General features: G+C 44.5%; 1 protein-coding gene across 1 annotated transcript in view; it reads left to right on the top strand.

The window, feature by feature from the left end:
• The window catches only part of GPC6 (glypican 6), a 1,378,959-nt gene that overhangs the window by 1,338,666 nt on the left and 21,824 nt on the right, over positions 1 to 18,469 (top strand). The window contains exon 7 of the mRNA XM_004709773.2: positions 13,388 to 13,524. Coding sequence (XP_004709830.1) covers positions 13,388 to 13,524 — 137 coding nt within the window. The remainder of the gene's footprint in view (positions 1 to 13,387; positions 13,525 to 18,469) is intronic.

The following is an 18,469-nucleotide window of genomic DNA, read 5'->3' as shown; positions in this document are numbered from 1 at the left end:
GAATCAGAGCCTTTGTTCTTATTTAGCCAGCGTACTAGAACTTTTTCTAGTTATGCCCCTCCCGGCCTTAATAACTGGACTCCACAGGCTATCTGATAGCACCGTGGGCAGGCGTTGCGTTGTTAATGACGAGGTTGGCAATTCACATCAGGGATCCACTAGTGATCTCCAAGACTTTTTAAGATCATACACCCAAATGTATTTAAATTATTTATGCTCCAGTTATATCCCATGGTAAAGCCAACCAATTGCTACAAAATTGTAGAAACCTTCGTTAAGCAGAAATATCAAAATGGAATTTATTTTCCCATCACATCCTTCGTTTTGGCTATTCATTTCTGAAGGCCATGTGTCCGGCTCTGTAGCTCTTCTCGGACAGAATTCTATGCTCACCCACTTAGCCAGCCGAACAGCAGCTGGGACATCCTGAATGCCCTAGGGGATTCAAATCGTGTTTCTTTTAAATAGCCCTTGAGTTTGGGGACCAGAAGAAGTCTGAAAGGGCAAGGTCAGGGCTGTAGGAAGGAGGGGGTGAGGTTTTCCAAGGAATTATCATAGCACAGCCTTGCTGCCTTCAAAAGATGAGCAGGTGTGTCGTGGTGGAAAACAACGGGCCTTGGCACAGCATTCCTGGCCTCTTCCCCACCACTGCAGTTTTCAATGCTCTTAAAGCTTCCTCGAACACCCCCCATTATTGCTCTGCATCCTTTGAGAAAGCGCATGAAGATCAAAGCTTTGGAATTAAAACAAAAACAGTCGTCACAGCTCTCTGAGCTGGTCTCACTGCATTAAATTCATCTGTGAAGTTTGTCCGGCTTTCCTTAAAAGGCTCAATGAAGTCAGTCAGTCGCAAAGGGACATGCCTTGCATGATTCCACTTAGACAATGTAGCTAGGATGAGAAAGCTTATGGAGAACAACGTTTCCTAGTGGTTACCCAGGTCATTTGGGGAGGAGGGATTCCCCAGGGCTCATCAAATAGGAGAAATTGAGTTTCTGTTTAAAATGATGAGAACATTTGAAAGCACAATGAAAATGGTCGAATAATGTCATAAACATAATTAATACCACTGTTTGTGGGCAAGCAGCATACCCACAAACCTGTTGCAAAGCGCTGATTTGGAAATACGTTTACTTCAGTTTTGTTTACAATTTTTCATATTCTATCTAATCTCAAAATCTTTTTTCACCCTCATAGCACAAAAAACATTCCTTTGGGGGAGGTGAGAGGGGGAGTCCCTAATATGACTAAGACCATTGTAGGAGGGAGCTTCAAAACATTTGTGTAAAAAAAAACCATTGTCTTTTAATTCCATCTTTTCCAAAACTTTTTGACTCCCACTCTGATTACTGAGCGAGCTTGATCACGGCCATCCACAACGGCAGAGACAGGCTCCAACACACATGGCTCAGAATGAACGTTCCCATCTGTGAACTGTAGCCCTGGTGGCAATACTTTACCTTACAGAATAAACACTCCTGAAGTAATGCATTCTGCATCTTATGTGATAGATGGAAACTTGTAAGGATGTGATAGTAATCAATGCTTATTATTTTAGTTTGTGGTGTGACAGACATACCATGTGTCACGTTGAACTTGTATCTCCAGTGCTGGAAATGAGTTTATCTAAAAAATCACAGAGGATCATTTCACACACCGCCGAGGAGGTGCGCACGCACTCCCATCGTGCCAGCACCAGCTTTGAAGACCATGGCTATTAGCAATGCCCTTGAGATTAAGAATAAACATATAGAGTCTGGGGTCCTACAGGCTGGAAGATAAACAAGGGGCCATGTAGCTGAGAAGCAACAAAGCCCACATGGAAGAAGCACACCAGCCTGTGAGATCACAAGGAGTCGAAGGGATCAAGTATCAGGCATCAAAGACCAAAAAAAAAAATAAAAAAAAATCATAGCATTGTGAATGAGGGGGAATGCAGAGTCGGGACCCAGGGCCCATTTGTGGGAAATTGGACATCCCCTTACAGAAAGGCTGAGGGGAGAAGATGAGCCAGTCAGAGTGCAGTGTAGTAAGAATGAAACATACAGTTTTCCTCTAGTTCTTGAATGCTTCCTCCCCCCACTATCATGATCCTAATTCTACCTTACATATCCGGCTGGACCAGAGGATGTACACTCACACAGATAGGAACTGGAAATACAGGGAATATAGGAGAGATGAACCCCCCAGGACCAGTGGTGAGAGTGGCGATACCGGGAGGGTGGGAGAAAGTGAGGGAGAAAGGGGGAACAGATGACAAGGTCTACATATAACCTCCTCCCTGGGGGACGGACAGCAGAGAAGTAGGTGTGGGGAGATGTCAGATGGTGTAAGATACAACAAAATAATAATAATTTATAAATTATCAAGGGTTCATGGGAGAGGGGGAGAGGGGAGGGAGGGAAAAAATGAGGAGCTGATGCCAGGAGTTCAAGTAGAAAGCAAATGTTTTGAGAATGATGATGGCAACATATGTACAAATGCGCTTTACACAATTGATGTATGTATGGATTGTGATAAGAGTTGTATGATCCCCTAATAAAACGACTTTTAAAAAAAAGAAAAAAGAAAAGTAACACTAATTTGTCATATTCAAAACCAAAACCAAAAAGAATAAAGATCTGAAGTCCACATTGGAATCTCATCTCTACCATTCATTAGCTTTGTGGAGAGTGCTTAGCCTCTCTGCACCCCCATTTTCCACTGCAGGTGGTTCTGATGGTCATAGTTCGGGGCGGGGGGTTAGCTCCGGGCAGCCCTGTGTGAGAACCCGTGGCTGACTGCCCCCTGCTGAATGGAGCAAGACTCTCTCTGTGCCCAAGTGCAATGGTCTTCTTGCCCTCGTTTCTCATCTTTCTGACTTTTCCCAAGTAGTACTAAAAGATGTGGGGGAAACTCTACAATGAACATGCGTGTACCCGTCAGGTACATTTTTTAAAAAGTGGACTTTTTCACAATTTTCAAGTAAGTAAAAGATATCATGACATTTTATCCGATCATACCTCAGCGTGCTGCTGGGAGCAAGGTACTTCCGTCTGCAATCACAGCCACACTGAAGCTCATATTTAAGAAGCTGAGCAATAACTGAGTAGCATTGTCTAGTGCCTGGCATTCCCCATCTCACAAATGTCCTGTAACGCTAGGTTTGACCCCTAACTCCAGTGTGCATTGAAGGTCACAGACAGCATTTATTGTTATGTTTCTGGAGTTTGAAGGCTGATTTTTTGTTCTTTCTGTGTTTTTGTATTTTGTTTTTGCTTTGTTAGTGTGTGTGTTTAATTTTACAGAGTCCAGGCCAATTGTCTTATACAGTATAATATCCCATACTAAAAAACAAACAAACAACTTTATTGAGCTATAATTCACATTGCCATATAATTCACCCAGGTACACTTTGATGTCTGTTAGAATTCTCGCAGACCTGTATAGTCATCACCTCTAACCAACTTTAGAACATTTTCAGGGCTCCCCCAAAAGACGCTGGTGGCCCCAGCCTCTCGATGCCCCCAACCACCTGATCTTCTGACCAATCACTAATCTGCTGTGATGGAACTGCCTATTCTGAATATGGTGTGTGAATTCAATCATACATTATCTCATCTCTTGTAGCAGGCTGTTTCACTTAGCATAATGGTTTCCCGATTCGCCCATGTTGTGGCAAATGTCTGTCTGTCAGTTCTTTTTATAACTAAATAATATTATGTTGCATGGCTGTAATGTCTTCTATTTTTATCCATCCATCGACTGACAGATATCTGAGCATTCATGTGCAAGTTTTGGGTGGCTGTGAGTATTCATTTCTATTGACTGTGCGCATGTGAAAGTTGGACATCGCATAAAGGCAACCATAGAAGAATGGATGCATGGGCATGGTGGTGCTGGGGAAGAATATTGGAAGTACTCTGGACTGCTGAAAGGACAAACTGATCTGTCCTAGCAGAAATAGAGCTAGAGTGCTCCTAAGAGGCACAGATGGCAAGCCTCCCTCTTACCTGCTCGCGACACCTCGTCAGGAGAGAATCGTCCTGGGAGGAGGACGTCGTGGGGGGTCGGGTCGCGGGGAAGAAAAGGAGAGGAAGTCCCTCAAGAGGTGGATTGCCATGGTGGCCACCTCAGTGGAGTCAGGCATGGGAACAATTAAGAGGACAACCCAGGGTGGGGCAGTGTCCCCTCTGTTGTGCATAGGGTCTCTGAGGCAGCCCCAGCTCAGCAGCCCCTGACAGCATTGACCACGTCATACTCTTGGCCTTCGATCACTTGTAGTACTTGGTACTTTAGTCCTGGATCCCCAGTATCTCCTGAAACCTGAGAGTGGCTGAGGTCCACATGAACTATTTGAGTGTTACTTCTGACGGGTAATTTTCAGACACCGATGCGTAGGCAGTTGTTCTTTCTGCTCTTGCATCTCCCTATGTAAATCCTTGGGCTTTGGGGCGTGATGCGGTCTTCTTCTTTCGTCTGCCTTTGCAGTCAGTTCTCTAACGGTGGGCATGAGTGTGGTGCCACTGTCTTTCAGCCTTAAGGAGACCTAGTAGTAAGTACAGTTAAACACTCGGCTGCTAAACATAAGGTTGGCCATCAACAACCCACCCAGAGGCTTTTGGGGGGAAATACCTAATGATCTGCTCCCATAAAGAGTACAACCAAGCAAACCCTGTAAGGCAGTCCGACCCTGTCACCCGGCTTCTTTCTCTGAGTCAGAATCAACCCAATGACACCCACCCACAGCAGTGGACTAAGAATGTACGTCTCCAGAGAGATCAGCATTTGAAGGTATCAGAAACCAGTGTAGGCTCCAGATAAGTTCTAAAACAGAGTTCATTGGTTCCCGATAGACTCAATAGTGTATGTCTGAGTCAGATACAACAGACGTTGTTAATTAACTTTCAAGGCCTATTAGTTGCATGTATCAGAAAATTAATCATACCAGCCATCTTAGATGAAAGTATTGGTCTCTCCCTGTACAGAGGAAACAAGAATGATCAAAATCAAAAGACACATGGAAATAATTAGTTCAGTGGACTGATAGGCTATGGCAACATCGGCTGAGACCCAAATCACTAGATGGTGCCCCACTACTACTAGCAGCATCTCTGAAAGGTCCTGGATCGAGTAGGATGTACCTACAATGACACAGAACTCAAAATCATAACAGAGACCAAGCTAAGCAGTCAGCTGGAGATTGGTAGGTCTGTGACTGTATTAAAATAATCATTTAAGAGTTTTAACAAAAGGTAGCATTCACCTATGGCCAAGACTTAGAGTTAGAGGAGGAGGAGGAACAGAAACAGGAGGCACAAGGAGGGCATGGGACGAGTGATGGTGAACTGAGGAGATTGCGACGGATTAATTGAATCAGAATGTGTGTGAATTAAAATAAAACATGATCTGCTCTGTAAACCTTCAGTTAATTTACAGGGGAAAAGAATCTAGTTGGCTGCTCTGAGCAGGGATATCATCCTCAAAGCTTGGTGGACCAGGATGTGCTCCACCCACAGAGAGGACCATCCCTCACTGACCCATAACCCTACGGGGGACAACACTGGGGACACAGTGTTGGAATTATGCCTGATCTGACCCCACCACACCGAGAGAAAACACTAAGGGTGTTCAACAGAACAGCCAGGGAACAGAGCAAGGAAGTTCTGAGGGAGTACCAAAAATAGACTTTGGGGCCAGGGCGTTGCACTCTATCAGACTCGACCAGAAATCACTCTTAAAGACCAACAAACATACCTTGAACTATTTACAGGTTTTTCTTTTTCTGTCATTGTTTTTTTTGTTGTTGGTTTGTTGCTGTTTTGCTCTGTCTTGTTTTTGTGCATATTGTTATCTCTGCAGGTCTAGCTAGATAAGGCTGGATAAACAATGTGGAGGAGAAAACAATGGGACTGAGGATTCTGGGGGGACATGGGAGAGAGAGAGGTAGAGAAAGGAAGTGGGGGTTAACAAACCCAGGGACAAGGGAATAACAAGTGATCCAAAATCAGTGGTGAGGAGGGTGTGAGAGGCCTGGTAGGGCATGATCAAAGGCAATGTAACCGAGAGGAATTTCTGAAACCTAAATGAAGACTGAGCATGATAGTGGGACAAGAGGAAAGTAAAAAAAAAAATAGAGGAAAGAACTAGGAGGCAAAGGGCATTTTTAGAGGTCTAATTACAGGCATGCACATATGTAAATATATCTATATATGAGGAGGGGGAAGTAGATCTATGTGCATATATTTATAAGTTCAGAATTAAGGTCACAGATGGACATTGGGCCTCCACTCAAGTACTCCCTCAATGCTAGTACACTTTGTTCTATTAAACTAGCATTCCAGGATGCACATCTTCCCAACACCATTGCTGAAGACAAAGCAGGTGCATAAGAAAATGTGGTGAAGAAAGCTGATGTTGCCCTACTATCAAACTATATAGTATCTGGGATCTTAAAGGCTTGAAGGTAAACAAGCAGCCATCTAGTTCAGAAGCAGCAAAGCCCACATGGAAGAAGCACACCAGCCTGTGTGATCACAAGGTGTTGAAGGGATCAGGTATCAGGCATCAAAGAACAAAAAAAGTCATATCATTGTGAATGAGGAGCAGTGCAGAGTGGGACCCAAAGCCCATCTGGAGACAAGTGCACATCCCCTTACAGAAAGAAGGGTTGTGGGGAGGAGACAAGCCAGTCAGGGTGCAGGGTAGCAATGATGAAACATACAACTTTCCTCTAGTTCTTAAATGCTTCCTCCTCTCCACTATCATGATCCCAATCCTACCTTACAAATCCAGCTAGACCAGAGAATGTACACTGGTACAGATAGGAACTGGAAACACAGGGAATCCAGGACACATGATCCCTTCAGGACCAGTGGTGAGAGTGGCGATACCAGGAAGGTGGAGGGGGGAAGGTGGGGTAGAAAGGGGGAACTGATTACAAGGATCTACATATAACCTCCTCCCTGGGGAACAGACAACAGAAAAGAGGGTGAAGGGAGACATTGGACAGTATAAGACATGTCAAAATAATAATAATTTATAAATTATCAAGGAGTCATGAGGGAGGGGGTATGGGAAGGGAGAGGGAAAAAATGAGGCGCTGATACCAAGGACTCAAGTAGAAAGCAAATGTTTTGAGAATGATGATGGCAACAAATGTACAAATGTGCTTGATACATGGATGGCTGTATGGATTGTGATGAGTTGTATAAGCCCCAAATAAAATGATTTAAAAATTTTTTTTAATCTAGTAATAAAAAATTAATATGTAGGCTCTCAGAATTCCAGTACAAATGGCAAAGATCATTGCAAGTATTAGAGAAACTTCACTTATCCTAACCTCGCTCATTTGGGAAGCAGAGAAAATAGCTATAAATTTCATATTTGGCTTCAGATCTTTTGGGGCGTCAGTTTGCATTTTGAATCAATTGAGACTCACTTGCTATTATCTGTAATATATTTGTAAGAGTGTTTTTGAACATACAGGTTCGCTTACTATTGGTGCACGTGTGTGTGTGTGTGTGTGTGTGTGTGTGTGTGTGTGAGAGAGAGAGAGAGAGAGAGCTACCAAAAAGCAGTTATGATTCAGAAGCCAAAATGAAGTGGGAACATATTTCCAAGTGGTGTTGGAATTGAAACACTTTCTTGAAACTGAAAGATAAACCGCAGTCATTCATACACACTGAAGGGTCAAAGGCATGTTCTTTTCTGGTGGTGAATAGCATCCATTTGTTCAGATGTCTACATCGTTTCCACGCAGAGTGTTCCAATGGCACTTACATCTCCGACTGCTCCTATCTCCTTTGACTGCCCAGTGGCCTGCTATTGAAACGCCATTGTGAACTTGTGCTGACTAAAAAATGTGCTGTGGTCAACAATTGCCAGAGGATCCTCAGTTAGACAAGTACATCTCCAAGATCTCTCTCTTCTTTCCCTTTTTGGCTTCAAAAACACACATTATTGTCACTCCCAACTATTAGTGTGATTATATTACCTATAGACCATGTCAGAGAGTGCAACAGTTAAATCCATTTTTCTCAATCAATATTTATTCAGCATTTGTTCTATATTGAGCATTTTTGAGTCAAGCAAACAGTTACGAGGTTGGCTGCTATTTGAAAGGTTGGATGTTTGAGTCCATTAAGAGGAACTTTGTACAAAATGGAGCTCTGATGGTGTAGTGCTTACAAGTTGGCCTGGGATTAATCTGGTCGTCAGTTCAAAACCACCAGCAGCTCAAGATTGGGCTTCTACTTCCAGTTAGTCTCAGAAACCCACAGGGGTCACTATGAGTCAGTGTTGACTCAAAGGTGATGAGTGAATTGGACAAAAGGCCTGGCAATCTACTTCTGAATAGTCAGCCACTGGAAACCATGTGGATCCGAGTCACTGTGGATCAGATCAGTTCAATGGTAAAGCATATGGATCCGAGTCACTGTGGATCAGATCAGTCCAATGGTAAAGCATGTGGATCCGAGTCACTGTGGATCAGATCAGTTCAATGGTAAACCGTGTGGATCCAAGTCACTGTGGATCAGATCGGTTCAGTGGTAAAGCATGTGGATCCGAGTCACTGTGAATCAGATCAGTTCAATGGTAAAGGGTCTGGGTGTTTTGTCCTCTGCTGAATCTGAGAACCGGTCATATTCTGAAATAAGGTGATGTTCATTTTGCTTTAGAGCAGCGGTTCTCAACCTGTGGGTAGCAACCCCTTTGGGGATTGAACGACCCTTTCACAGGGGTCGCCAGATTCATAACAGTATCAAGATGACAGTTATGAAGTGGCAACAAAAATAATTTGATGGTTGTGGGGTCACCACCAATGAGGAACTGTATTAAAGGGTCACGGCATTAGGAAGGTTGAGAACCACTGCTTTCGAGGGTGAGAACAATCCAGGAGGAATGGCATTCTAGATAGAGCTCATACAGAGCAAGTGTGGCTTGAAGCCTACGCTCTCTGAACCCAAATTTCCTGCTCAGCTTGAACCCCAAGCTCCCTTGCCAACTCTCCTTCCAGCCGATCTGACTGGGTAAGGCAGGGTGCTGTTCAAGAGCTGGTTCCCTTTGGATTCACCATTCATGGCATCAGTGAGTGTGTGTGTGCAGGTTGTTCATTGTATGTATACATTAATTTTTTAAATTCTAAGTTGTGCTGATCATTTCCCGGCTGTAGATTTAGGTACATTGTTTTTCAAATCTTTGTGTGTATATATATATATATATATATATATAAAGTTTTATCCATGTATCCATGTTGTTCGGTCAAAACTTTATATATATATATATATATATATATATATATATAATCCTCTTCAAATACCCATTCACAAAATGTTGAAAGGATGACCGAGATAGGGGGAAAAAATTGCCATTCTGAAGCCATCACTGTATAATTGATTCCAACAAGATTATCAATGGCCACTAACCTCATTGGGTCAAAGTTTAGTGAAAAACACAACATTTACATCATCTCAAGGTACCTCCTTACAGAGCACTTATTAACCACAGTATGAAAACTGTTCATTTTACAGTGTAGAAACTTGGCAGGACCCCCACCTTAACCAATGGATCCAAGTTCTGACCAGTAAGGGGACAAATGGAGCATGTGTGTGTGCACTTGATGGTATGCACTAAGAAGAATGTGGCATGGCTCACATCGCCCAAGGGCCTTAACCACCCAGATCTGATGAAGCACGTCCAACAAATCCAAAGTCAAGGACACTCCAAAAACACCGGTCTGCATTCTTCATGATCGTCTAGCATGGAGCACAAAGAACGGCTAAGGAACTTTCTCAGGCGAAGAAAATGGGAGCCATCTCTTCCAAATGCAGTCAATGGTTCCAGACTCCAGTAGGTTGGAAGAATAGTTGGTACAAACGGCATTATAAAGGTCAGGTATTCTGTTAGTTTTAAAATCCCTTGACTTTATGTAGTCCAGGTAGAAAACCTACTACTGCAGATTTTCCAGCAGTGAAGGGATTCCAGAATGTTGAACTTTCAGTTGCTAAAACCAGGGAAGTCCTGGACAAATCGGAATGAGCTATATTCCAAATACAGGAGTCAAATTCACTACCATCAAGTCACAGCTACCCCACAGAACTGGCTTTGTGGGTTTATGAGGGGGTAAATCTTGATGGGATCAGAGATCCTCATCATTCTGATGTGGATTCAGATTCAGCATGCGGATCATCCTCAGCACTTTGTGGGTAACTGACATTCACATTATTGAAGCAAAACTATCCTCCATGTACAGTAAGCACAAATCCGCTTGAAAATATCACATTTGCATAGTTGATTGTTGTATTACCATCAATAAGTTTTGCACCTGTAAAAAGCAGAATGACAAAAGTTGTGTGATAGTGATATTTACCAGGACAAAAAAAGAGTAGCTACTGAAGCTGCCTATGTTCAACCAAAAACCTCTTAGAATTCGGTTGCTTGGTTTAGAGGTTTAAGGTCATGATTTCATGTGGCATACCAGTTAATTGGCCCAATAACATGTGTGGTACTTCTTTTCTACCTCCTAGCTCACTGTGGGTTGCGTGGAGTCATAAAAGATGGCATGTGGACATCCAAGACACAGTCATTGGTTTCTATATGCCTGAAGCAGTAAAGGAAGAGGAGGATGTAAAATGCATGGCAAATCACCTCTGTGATTAATTGCCTCTATGCCATGAGACTAAAAGAATTGCATGATGTCCTGCTACCATTTTGGTCAAAGATTCTGCAGAATAATCCTGATCACAAAGAGGGAAATGCAGACCAGAAATTAAAGTTCTCATGGACTCCAGCTCTGGCACCATGGTGGTTGGATGAACTCCTGCAGTGATTTCCCTGAGATTATCTTTATAACAAACAACAGTTTAGTTCATAGGTTCTGAAACTTTGAACTAGAGCCCATGATCCAGAATAAAGTGTAGTTAATCCACTTTACCCCTCAACTTGATCATTCCAGTGCCAGCAGGGGGTGGTATAGCCCACTTTGGGAAAAACTGGTTTAGCTTAACTAATAAAAAAACGCCTGCTTGGAACATTAGGCTCTTTGGAGAACTATTCACTTGGGATCAAATTTACAACAGCAACTTAAAAGACTACTTAAAACCCTAGGGAGCAGTGAATCGATGTTAGTGGGGGAGAAGCAGCTCAGAAAAGGGGGTTGAGAATGGTTATACATGTAGAGTGTACTGAAGGTGTGTAAGCTTTTCTGAGATCTCTCTCTCTCCCTCTCTCTCTCTCCCTCTCTCTCGCTCGCATTGAGTCAATGCTGGCTCGTGGTGACCTTGTAGGACAAGGAAGAACTGCCCTTGGGAGTTTCCCATTAGGAAACTGTCTCCCCCAGACTGGCTGGTGGCGTCAAACTGCTGAACTTGCAGTTAACAGCCCAGTGCATAACCACTATGTCACCAGGGTTCCTGGGTACATTCTGAAGAGCAATAAAATAAAGTATAAAAAGAAGAGGTTACTTGTTTAAAAGACCAAGAATCTCTGATGTATAATGATGCCACAATAGTTCTCCCCTTTAGCGTACATCTAAAGACTGTCTTAATGTTACGGAGGCCGAATAGGAAATGAGGCTTGTGACTGCGTGAACACAGATGTGCACTAGAGAGCCAAGATGGTCTGGAATCGCTCTTGCTGCTCTTTCGGAGGTGATATGTAACTGCTGAGCTTGAGAACCCTCGAGATGCTGGTGCTAGAATCTCTCTTGGCTGTCCGTGGGCAGAGCTGTGACTGTTGTACTTGTTTGTAGCTAGCGTGTGACTTTTCCCCTGGGAAATATCACATGGACCAAAGGGATGGTCACTCAACTAATTGTCGTGGTCGCCATCACCAAGTCTTATGCTGTGAAAAGTTGAACTGGCAAACAATGGCGCATGCACTCTTCAGGCTGCTTGTGCCCAGCCCCACACTTCATGGCATTGCTTCCTTGGTTAGGAGGTTCAGGGGCATGATGGTCTGGGCTCTCCCAGTTATTTGACCTAACATGTTTTCTGCTTCGGGTCTACCTCCAATACTCGCGGCTGTCTGCTCAATGCTGATTCACAGTGACCCATAGGACAGAGAAATGTGTCCCCATTGTGCTTCGGGAGCGGCAGCTGGTGAGTGGGAATCATCGTCTTTCAGTTAGCACCGGAAAGCTCTAACCACTGGACCGCCAGGGCTCCTAAATCAAACAGGAGTAGAGATAACCTAGTCAGAAATGTCTGCCTTGAGCATTCTGCTCTTTTAAGAGTGTCTGTGTAAGATTAAAATGGCAACAGTGACTGGTCAGGTGAGGTAGGAACTGTAGGAGGCAGTGTGTCTGTGTTAATGGGGTGGAACAGCTCAGCGGAGAGGGCTGGGGATGCCTTCAACACACCCGCTCACCCTCACTGTCACTAAGTGGCGCGTGCAGAAACTGTGGTCTGGGTGGATGCTTTGCTGTGAATATTCTCAACAGCAAACTAAATGAAAGTATAGGTTTTAAGAATGGCTTTTCTCTCTGCAGTGCTGGAGATGTGTGACTGAGTGTGCTTTCCCACTCACGATCCAAGTGTGCGCTGTGCGGGCCTGTCAGTCGTACAAGAGCAGAAATTGCCAGCAGCTGGATTACTGACAATATGTCTTTCTTGCAGAAGCAAGTAGACCACTGGGGGAAGTGTTCTATCTCATTGTTTGGGTGTGTTGATCTGACAGCCAGGCAAGTAGATGCAAAAGAATGTATGTAGGGTGTTTGCAATAGGGACTCTCAGCAGGAAAGGGACCCCAAGCCAGTTTAGTTGCTTCATATGTTTTTTAATTCCAAGGATGGAGGGGCTGAGAACTCTCTGTCCGAAGCCAGGGGAAGAGTGTGGGCCGTGGCGGGGGCAGGGTGGGGGGGTTGCTGGAAGCAAGGGTGAATTACTCTGTAAGCAATGTAAACATAGGCTTACTTGTGCTAATTTATTAAGCTATAGTGAACACTTTCACACATTCTTTGTGAAACTGTTCACTGCAGATTAGTAAATAAGCACAAGTAAACCCATGCTTATCCATGCTTACTGGTACTCCAGCCCTAGCAGGGATTATAGATTTGAAAGTTGGTTTGATTCTGTAGGAAAGTAGGGGGTGGTTTGGAAGAGAAACAGATTCGAGCCATAACTAGAATCTTGCTGTGGTGGGGGAAAGGTGAAATTGTTCTCTGTAGACCAGTAAGTACGTACAAGTGAGACCGTGCTTCCTGTGCGGATCAGGTATTTTGGCGCGGGGCACGAGAGAGGCCCTCCTGGGCGATAACTCTGATAGAATCGTGTCTGTCTCCTCGATCTCCTGACGGGCTCATGCACATCATACCCCAAGTTCTTCAGGGTCCTGGAAGGTGCAAGGGTCGCTCTCGCCTGTATGCACGTGGAGAATATTCACTCGCTCTCCTTGGTTTCTTGGCCAGGTCACAGACATAAAAGAGAAACTGAAGCTCTCTAAAAAGGTCTGGTCGGCTTTGCCCTACACCATCTGCCAGGACGAGAGCGTGACGGCGGGCACGTCCAACGAAGAGGAATGCTGGAACGGGCACAGTAAAGCCAGGTGAGGAGGGGCTGGCTGTTCAGATGGACAGGGGCATTTCACATCTTGCCTTGGGAGACTCTCCTGGCACCACCCCGCAGACCTGTTTATGGAAAAACAATGGCGGGTGGAGGGACAAGCCGTCACTTGGTGACAGCTGTTCAGAGTGACAGGTTTGATCGGCACCTGGGGACACTTCATGTTCTCTCGAGGTGCCATGAAGCGTGCAATTCTCCTTCTGCATGCGTTGCCTCTGGATGCGGACAGGGATGGTGACAGATGCCGGGGTTACAGACGTGCCCTGTTATGTTCCCTTAATGACTCTAAGAGACTGCAGCTATTTTTATCTCTAGTCAAACTTGCGCTGCTCTTGTCCTCACCATCACAAGTTAAAGCCCAAATGAAAATGTAGCTGTAATTTTCTCTATCATCTGAGAGGTGCAGGGGGGCAGGGGGAAGCTGCAGTGTGCTTTGGAAGGGTCAAAGAAAATGACGGAGGGGCCACTAGGGAAGGGCCCCGTGCTTTGGGAAGTCCCATCACAATGTCATGATGAGAGCTGGATGCCTCTCTGTCTTCATTCTGCTTTGCTGATCCGTAGGACTAGCAGTTCATAAAGCATTTCTCCAGCTCTTGATGCAGCCTGGAAGTGGCCGTGGCCTGGGCTGAGAAGTTGGATGGGGAAACTGGTTGGGGGTTGGCTTGGCAAGACACCAGGTGAGGAGTCTGCCTGAGCCCTGCCAGTAGGGTCGCAAGTGGGTAGAGCAGCTGGTAAATTGGACTCAAACAATCTTTGGGGGCTGACCAGCAGGCAGAGAAGCTAAGAGGGGAGTCTATTCTGAGGCCTTGCTGGGAGGTTTTGATCTTCTGCAGGAGCTGTGATCCAAAGGGATCAGGCAGTAGGTGGATATTAGGGTCTTGGGAACCTGCGTACAGTAAGGCAGGGTGCCGATGAGGAGCTCATTAGGCGTTATCTCTGCAGAGTTGCACATTTTAGCATCGATTGGTAATGACACTATCAAGCAGACTGAGAAGAGCTTAACAAGGGGAAAATAAGAGGACTGCAGCAAACGGTGTCATCATTTCCAGTTGTCCCCCCATACCGATATCTGGTGTTCAGATCAGAAGAGTACAGAAGGAAATTCATGATCATTAGCAACATATCATTCAAAAACACTGTGTGAGTGATCAGCGCTGGGCCTTTTAGGAAGGAGACTTTGGCTGGCAAATTCTGCGGCGAATGACCAACTTGGAATGGGCCTTTTCCTCCTGATTGTGCCAAGGCTATCCAGACAACCTAATGGGGGCAGTGCTGGATACCACAGGCTGCACCATGTCCCTGCAGCCTGGGATGGGAACGCATTCCCATCGATAGTTGGGCAGGCTGCAAGGTGCACTGTGTGAGTACTTCGTTACAAAGGCACATTGAATTGCAAAGAGGGGCAGGACCGGGAGGACCCCAGGCTCCATCCAGAAGATGAATTCAGAAGATAGGAACCCGTGGACTTAGAGCCAGAGGAAATTGGAATGGTTTGGCTATGTTTCCCATTGAACAGGCTAAAAGGAGCTCCAACATGACCCAGTGCACAAAGTGGACAGCAACACTGGTGTCTGAACCCCTAGCCCAGTAGTCGCTGTGCTGTGCTACTCCGCCTCTAAACAAACGACACAACATGGGTCACCAGCGGCCCAGCAGAAAAAAGCCCTGGTGAACTGCTTCCATAAAGGTTACCGCCAAAATGGGACAGGAGAATTGTTCTACTTTATCACATGCCAGAGAAGTATGGATTAGAATCAATTCAACTGGTAATGGATTTGATTTCTTTTTTTAAATGCAAACTAGGAGAGTTGAATAAAACAAATTCTTACTTCTATAAAAGATTTAGAGAGTCAACTTTACTTTGTTCCTTCCATCAATCCACCAGCAATCTTATTAAGCCGCCCTTCTGCCCCAGGCACTACGGAAGGCTCAGAGAATCAAGTGCTTATAAAACGGCAATGGATTCAATCCATGCAGAGACGCAGTGGATGGGCAGAGCTCAGTGGGTCTGGAAACTTCTAGTGAGGGGTGGTTGAGCTGGAGGTGTGGGAAAGGACTGTATAGATGGAGAAGGACCTGGATTCATAGAGCAGACTTGAATGTTAGCCTATTTCCAGTGGTCAAGTTGTCCTGATGGCATAGTGGTTATGCATTGAATTGCAATCCACAAAGTCAGCAGTTTGAAACCACCAGCTGGTATGCAGGAGAAAAAGAGGACTTTCTACTCCCACAAAGAGTTACTCTCTTGGAAAATCAGAGTGGCAGTTCTACACTGTCTACAAGGTGACTAGGAGTTAGAATTGACTCGATGGCTGTGGGTTTGCCTGTTTGTTTGTATCAATGGGAAGCAACTGAAAACTTTTATGTAGATGAAGGAAACGATGAAGTTAATACCAAAAAAAAAAAAAGGATCTGCAAAAAGATTCTATAAGTTCACCCAATCCTTGTATTATGTAACTAATATGTTGTTTAAAAAGATGAGGTGGTCAATTTTTTTTTAACCTAAATATTGCTTCCATTGAAAATTTTTATGATTTGTTTTAGTTACTTTTAAAGAAAACATTCTTCCACTGGAAGGTAATCTTAATACTACAAATTTATTTTAATACCATAGTAAGTAGGTAAGTAATTAAGCTCTCGAATTAAATTTAAGCTATTTTTCACTAAAATACCAGGAAACTCATGCCTAAATGCATGTAAGAAATCCCCCCTTTTAAAAAAATGGTATTGAGTTATTTTGTAAATTGAAAAATCTAGTTATATAAGGGTACATTTTTAATATTGCCACTAGCACTATAGAGCATACATGCACAGCTTTCTTCCAAACAAAACATGGTTACACGTGTCTCATTCTTCAGTGGATGGCTGCAGACAAGTTCTCAGTAATATCGTAATCTTGTTAGGTTGTCTTCAACAAAAATCCCATCAAAATCGTAGCTTCCAAGAAGCCCTGGTGATGCAGTAGTGACACACTGGGCAGAGAGTTGCCTGGTTGGCTGTTCGAAATGACCAGCTGCACTTCAAGAGAAAGAAAGTGCTTTGTCCTCCTGTAAACAGTGACTGTCTCAGGGGTCGCTATAAGTCAGCATTAATCGGATGGCAGTGAGTTTGAATCAAAATGAGAATCAGAATGAAAAAAAAATGTTCAAAAATTGGAAAGACGAAGCTTTCTACTCCCTAGAGAGTTGCAGTCTCAGAACCCCACAGTTGCTCCTGACCTAAAGGTCTGCTTTGAGTGGCCATGGACTGGACGTCGGTGAACTTGGGGTGTCTGGTTGCTGTTTTGGCTTAAGGAGAGCTGCGGTTGCAGTGGAACTCCAGGCAGAGAAGCCAGCTCAGAAGGTTATGGCAACTGTTTGGGGGCCTCCACGGGGATCATCTTGATAGACGGTCCTGAAAGACAGAACTGGAGCTGATTAGGGGGCATTTTTTTTTTTTTTCTTTTTTTTTTTTTTTTAACATTTTATTAGGGGCTCATACAACTGTTATCCCAATCCATACACACATCAATTGTGTAAAGCGCATTTGTACATCGTTTCTCAAAACATTTTCTCTCCATTTAAACCCCCGACATTAGGTCCTCATTTTTCCCCTCCCTCCCCGCTCCCCGCTCCCGCATGAGCCCTTGATAGTTTACAAATGGGTATTTTGTCATATCTTGCCCTGTCCGACTTCTCCCTTCATCCACTTTTCGGTTGTCCATCCCCCAGGGAGGAGGCCACACACAGTTCCATGCAATTGGTTCCCTCTTTCCTACCCACTCTCCCTCCACCCTCCCTGTTTTGCCACTCACACCACTGGTCCTATAGGGCTCATCCATCCTGGATTCCCTGTATTTTCAGTTCCTATCTGTACCAGTGTACCTCCTCTGGTCTAGCCAGTCTTGCAAGATAGAATTCGAGTCATGGTAGTGGGAGCGGGGAGGAAACCTTTAGGAACTAGAGGAAGGTTGTATTTCTCATCATTGTTACATCGCACCCTGACTGGCTCATCTCCTCCCCGAGACCCCTCTGCAAGGGGATCTCCAGTGGCCTACTAATGGGCTTTGGATCTCCACTCCACACTCCCCCCATCATTCACTATGGTAAGATTTTTTGTTCTGATGATGCCTTACACCTGATCCCTTCGACACCTCGTGGTTGCATAGGCTGGTGTGCTTCTTCCATGTGGGCTTTGTTGCTTCTGAGCTTGATGGCCGCTTGATTACCTTCAAGCCTTTAAGACTAGGGGGCATTTTAAGAATGAGAAACCTGCACTGGTGAGAGAACGGACAGGGCATTTGTACTGAGAAATGGTTTTCCATCAGGACAATGTACCTGCTCATTTTTCAAGGGATGCAAGGGCTGCCCTGTAAGAATTTCATTAGGAAACCTTACCTTATCCGCCCTCCAGCCCTATCTTGCTTCTTCTGACTTTGTTTTGTTTCCCAAACCCAAAGAACAGTTAGGAACATGCTTCAAGTCCCTCGAGAATGCCAAGCCTGCCATTCTGCCATTGGTGTAAAATAGCAGAACCAGGAATTGTTCAGGGAAAGCTTCGAGAGATGAAAACCACGCCTTCAGGGTTTTATAAACCCAGATGGAAGATCTGTCCAGAAATAATAGTTTCACATGATGCTATTCCTGTTAAGAAAAGATTCTATGATTTTGTAACAATATTTTTTACTGACCTTCTTAATGCTGCTCATTTCCCCCCTATTTTAGAAGTATGGATTTTCAGAGGAACAACAACAACAATAAAATCAAACTCACTGCCCTGGAGTTGATGCCAACCCAATAGTGACCCTACAACAGGGGGTTGACCAGCTCCTGAGACTGCAACTGCTCACTAGAGTAGAACATACCCTCTTGTTCCCCTGGAGCGGCCAGTGGTTTTGAACTGCTGACCTTGTGCTTAGCAGCCCCACTCAGAACTCTAACTGTGCCCCC

Source organism: Echinops telfairi, unplaced genomic scaffold, assembly GCF_000313985.2.
Source record: "Echinops telfairi isolate 266 unplaced genomic scaffold, ASM31398v2 ScPeMD7_7405;HRSCAF=8443, whole genome shotgun sequence".
Lineage (NCBI taxonomy): Eukaryota > Metazoa > Chordata > Mammalia > Afrosoricida > Tenrecidae > Echinops > Echinops telfairi.
The sequence above is the reverse complement of the archived record's forward strand: the minus strand, read 5'-3'. Positions and strand labels throughout refer to the sequence as shown.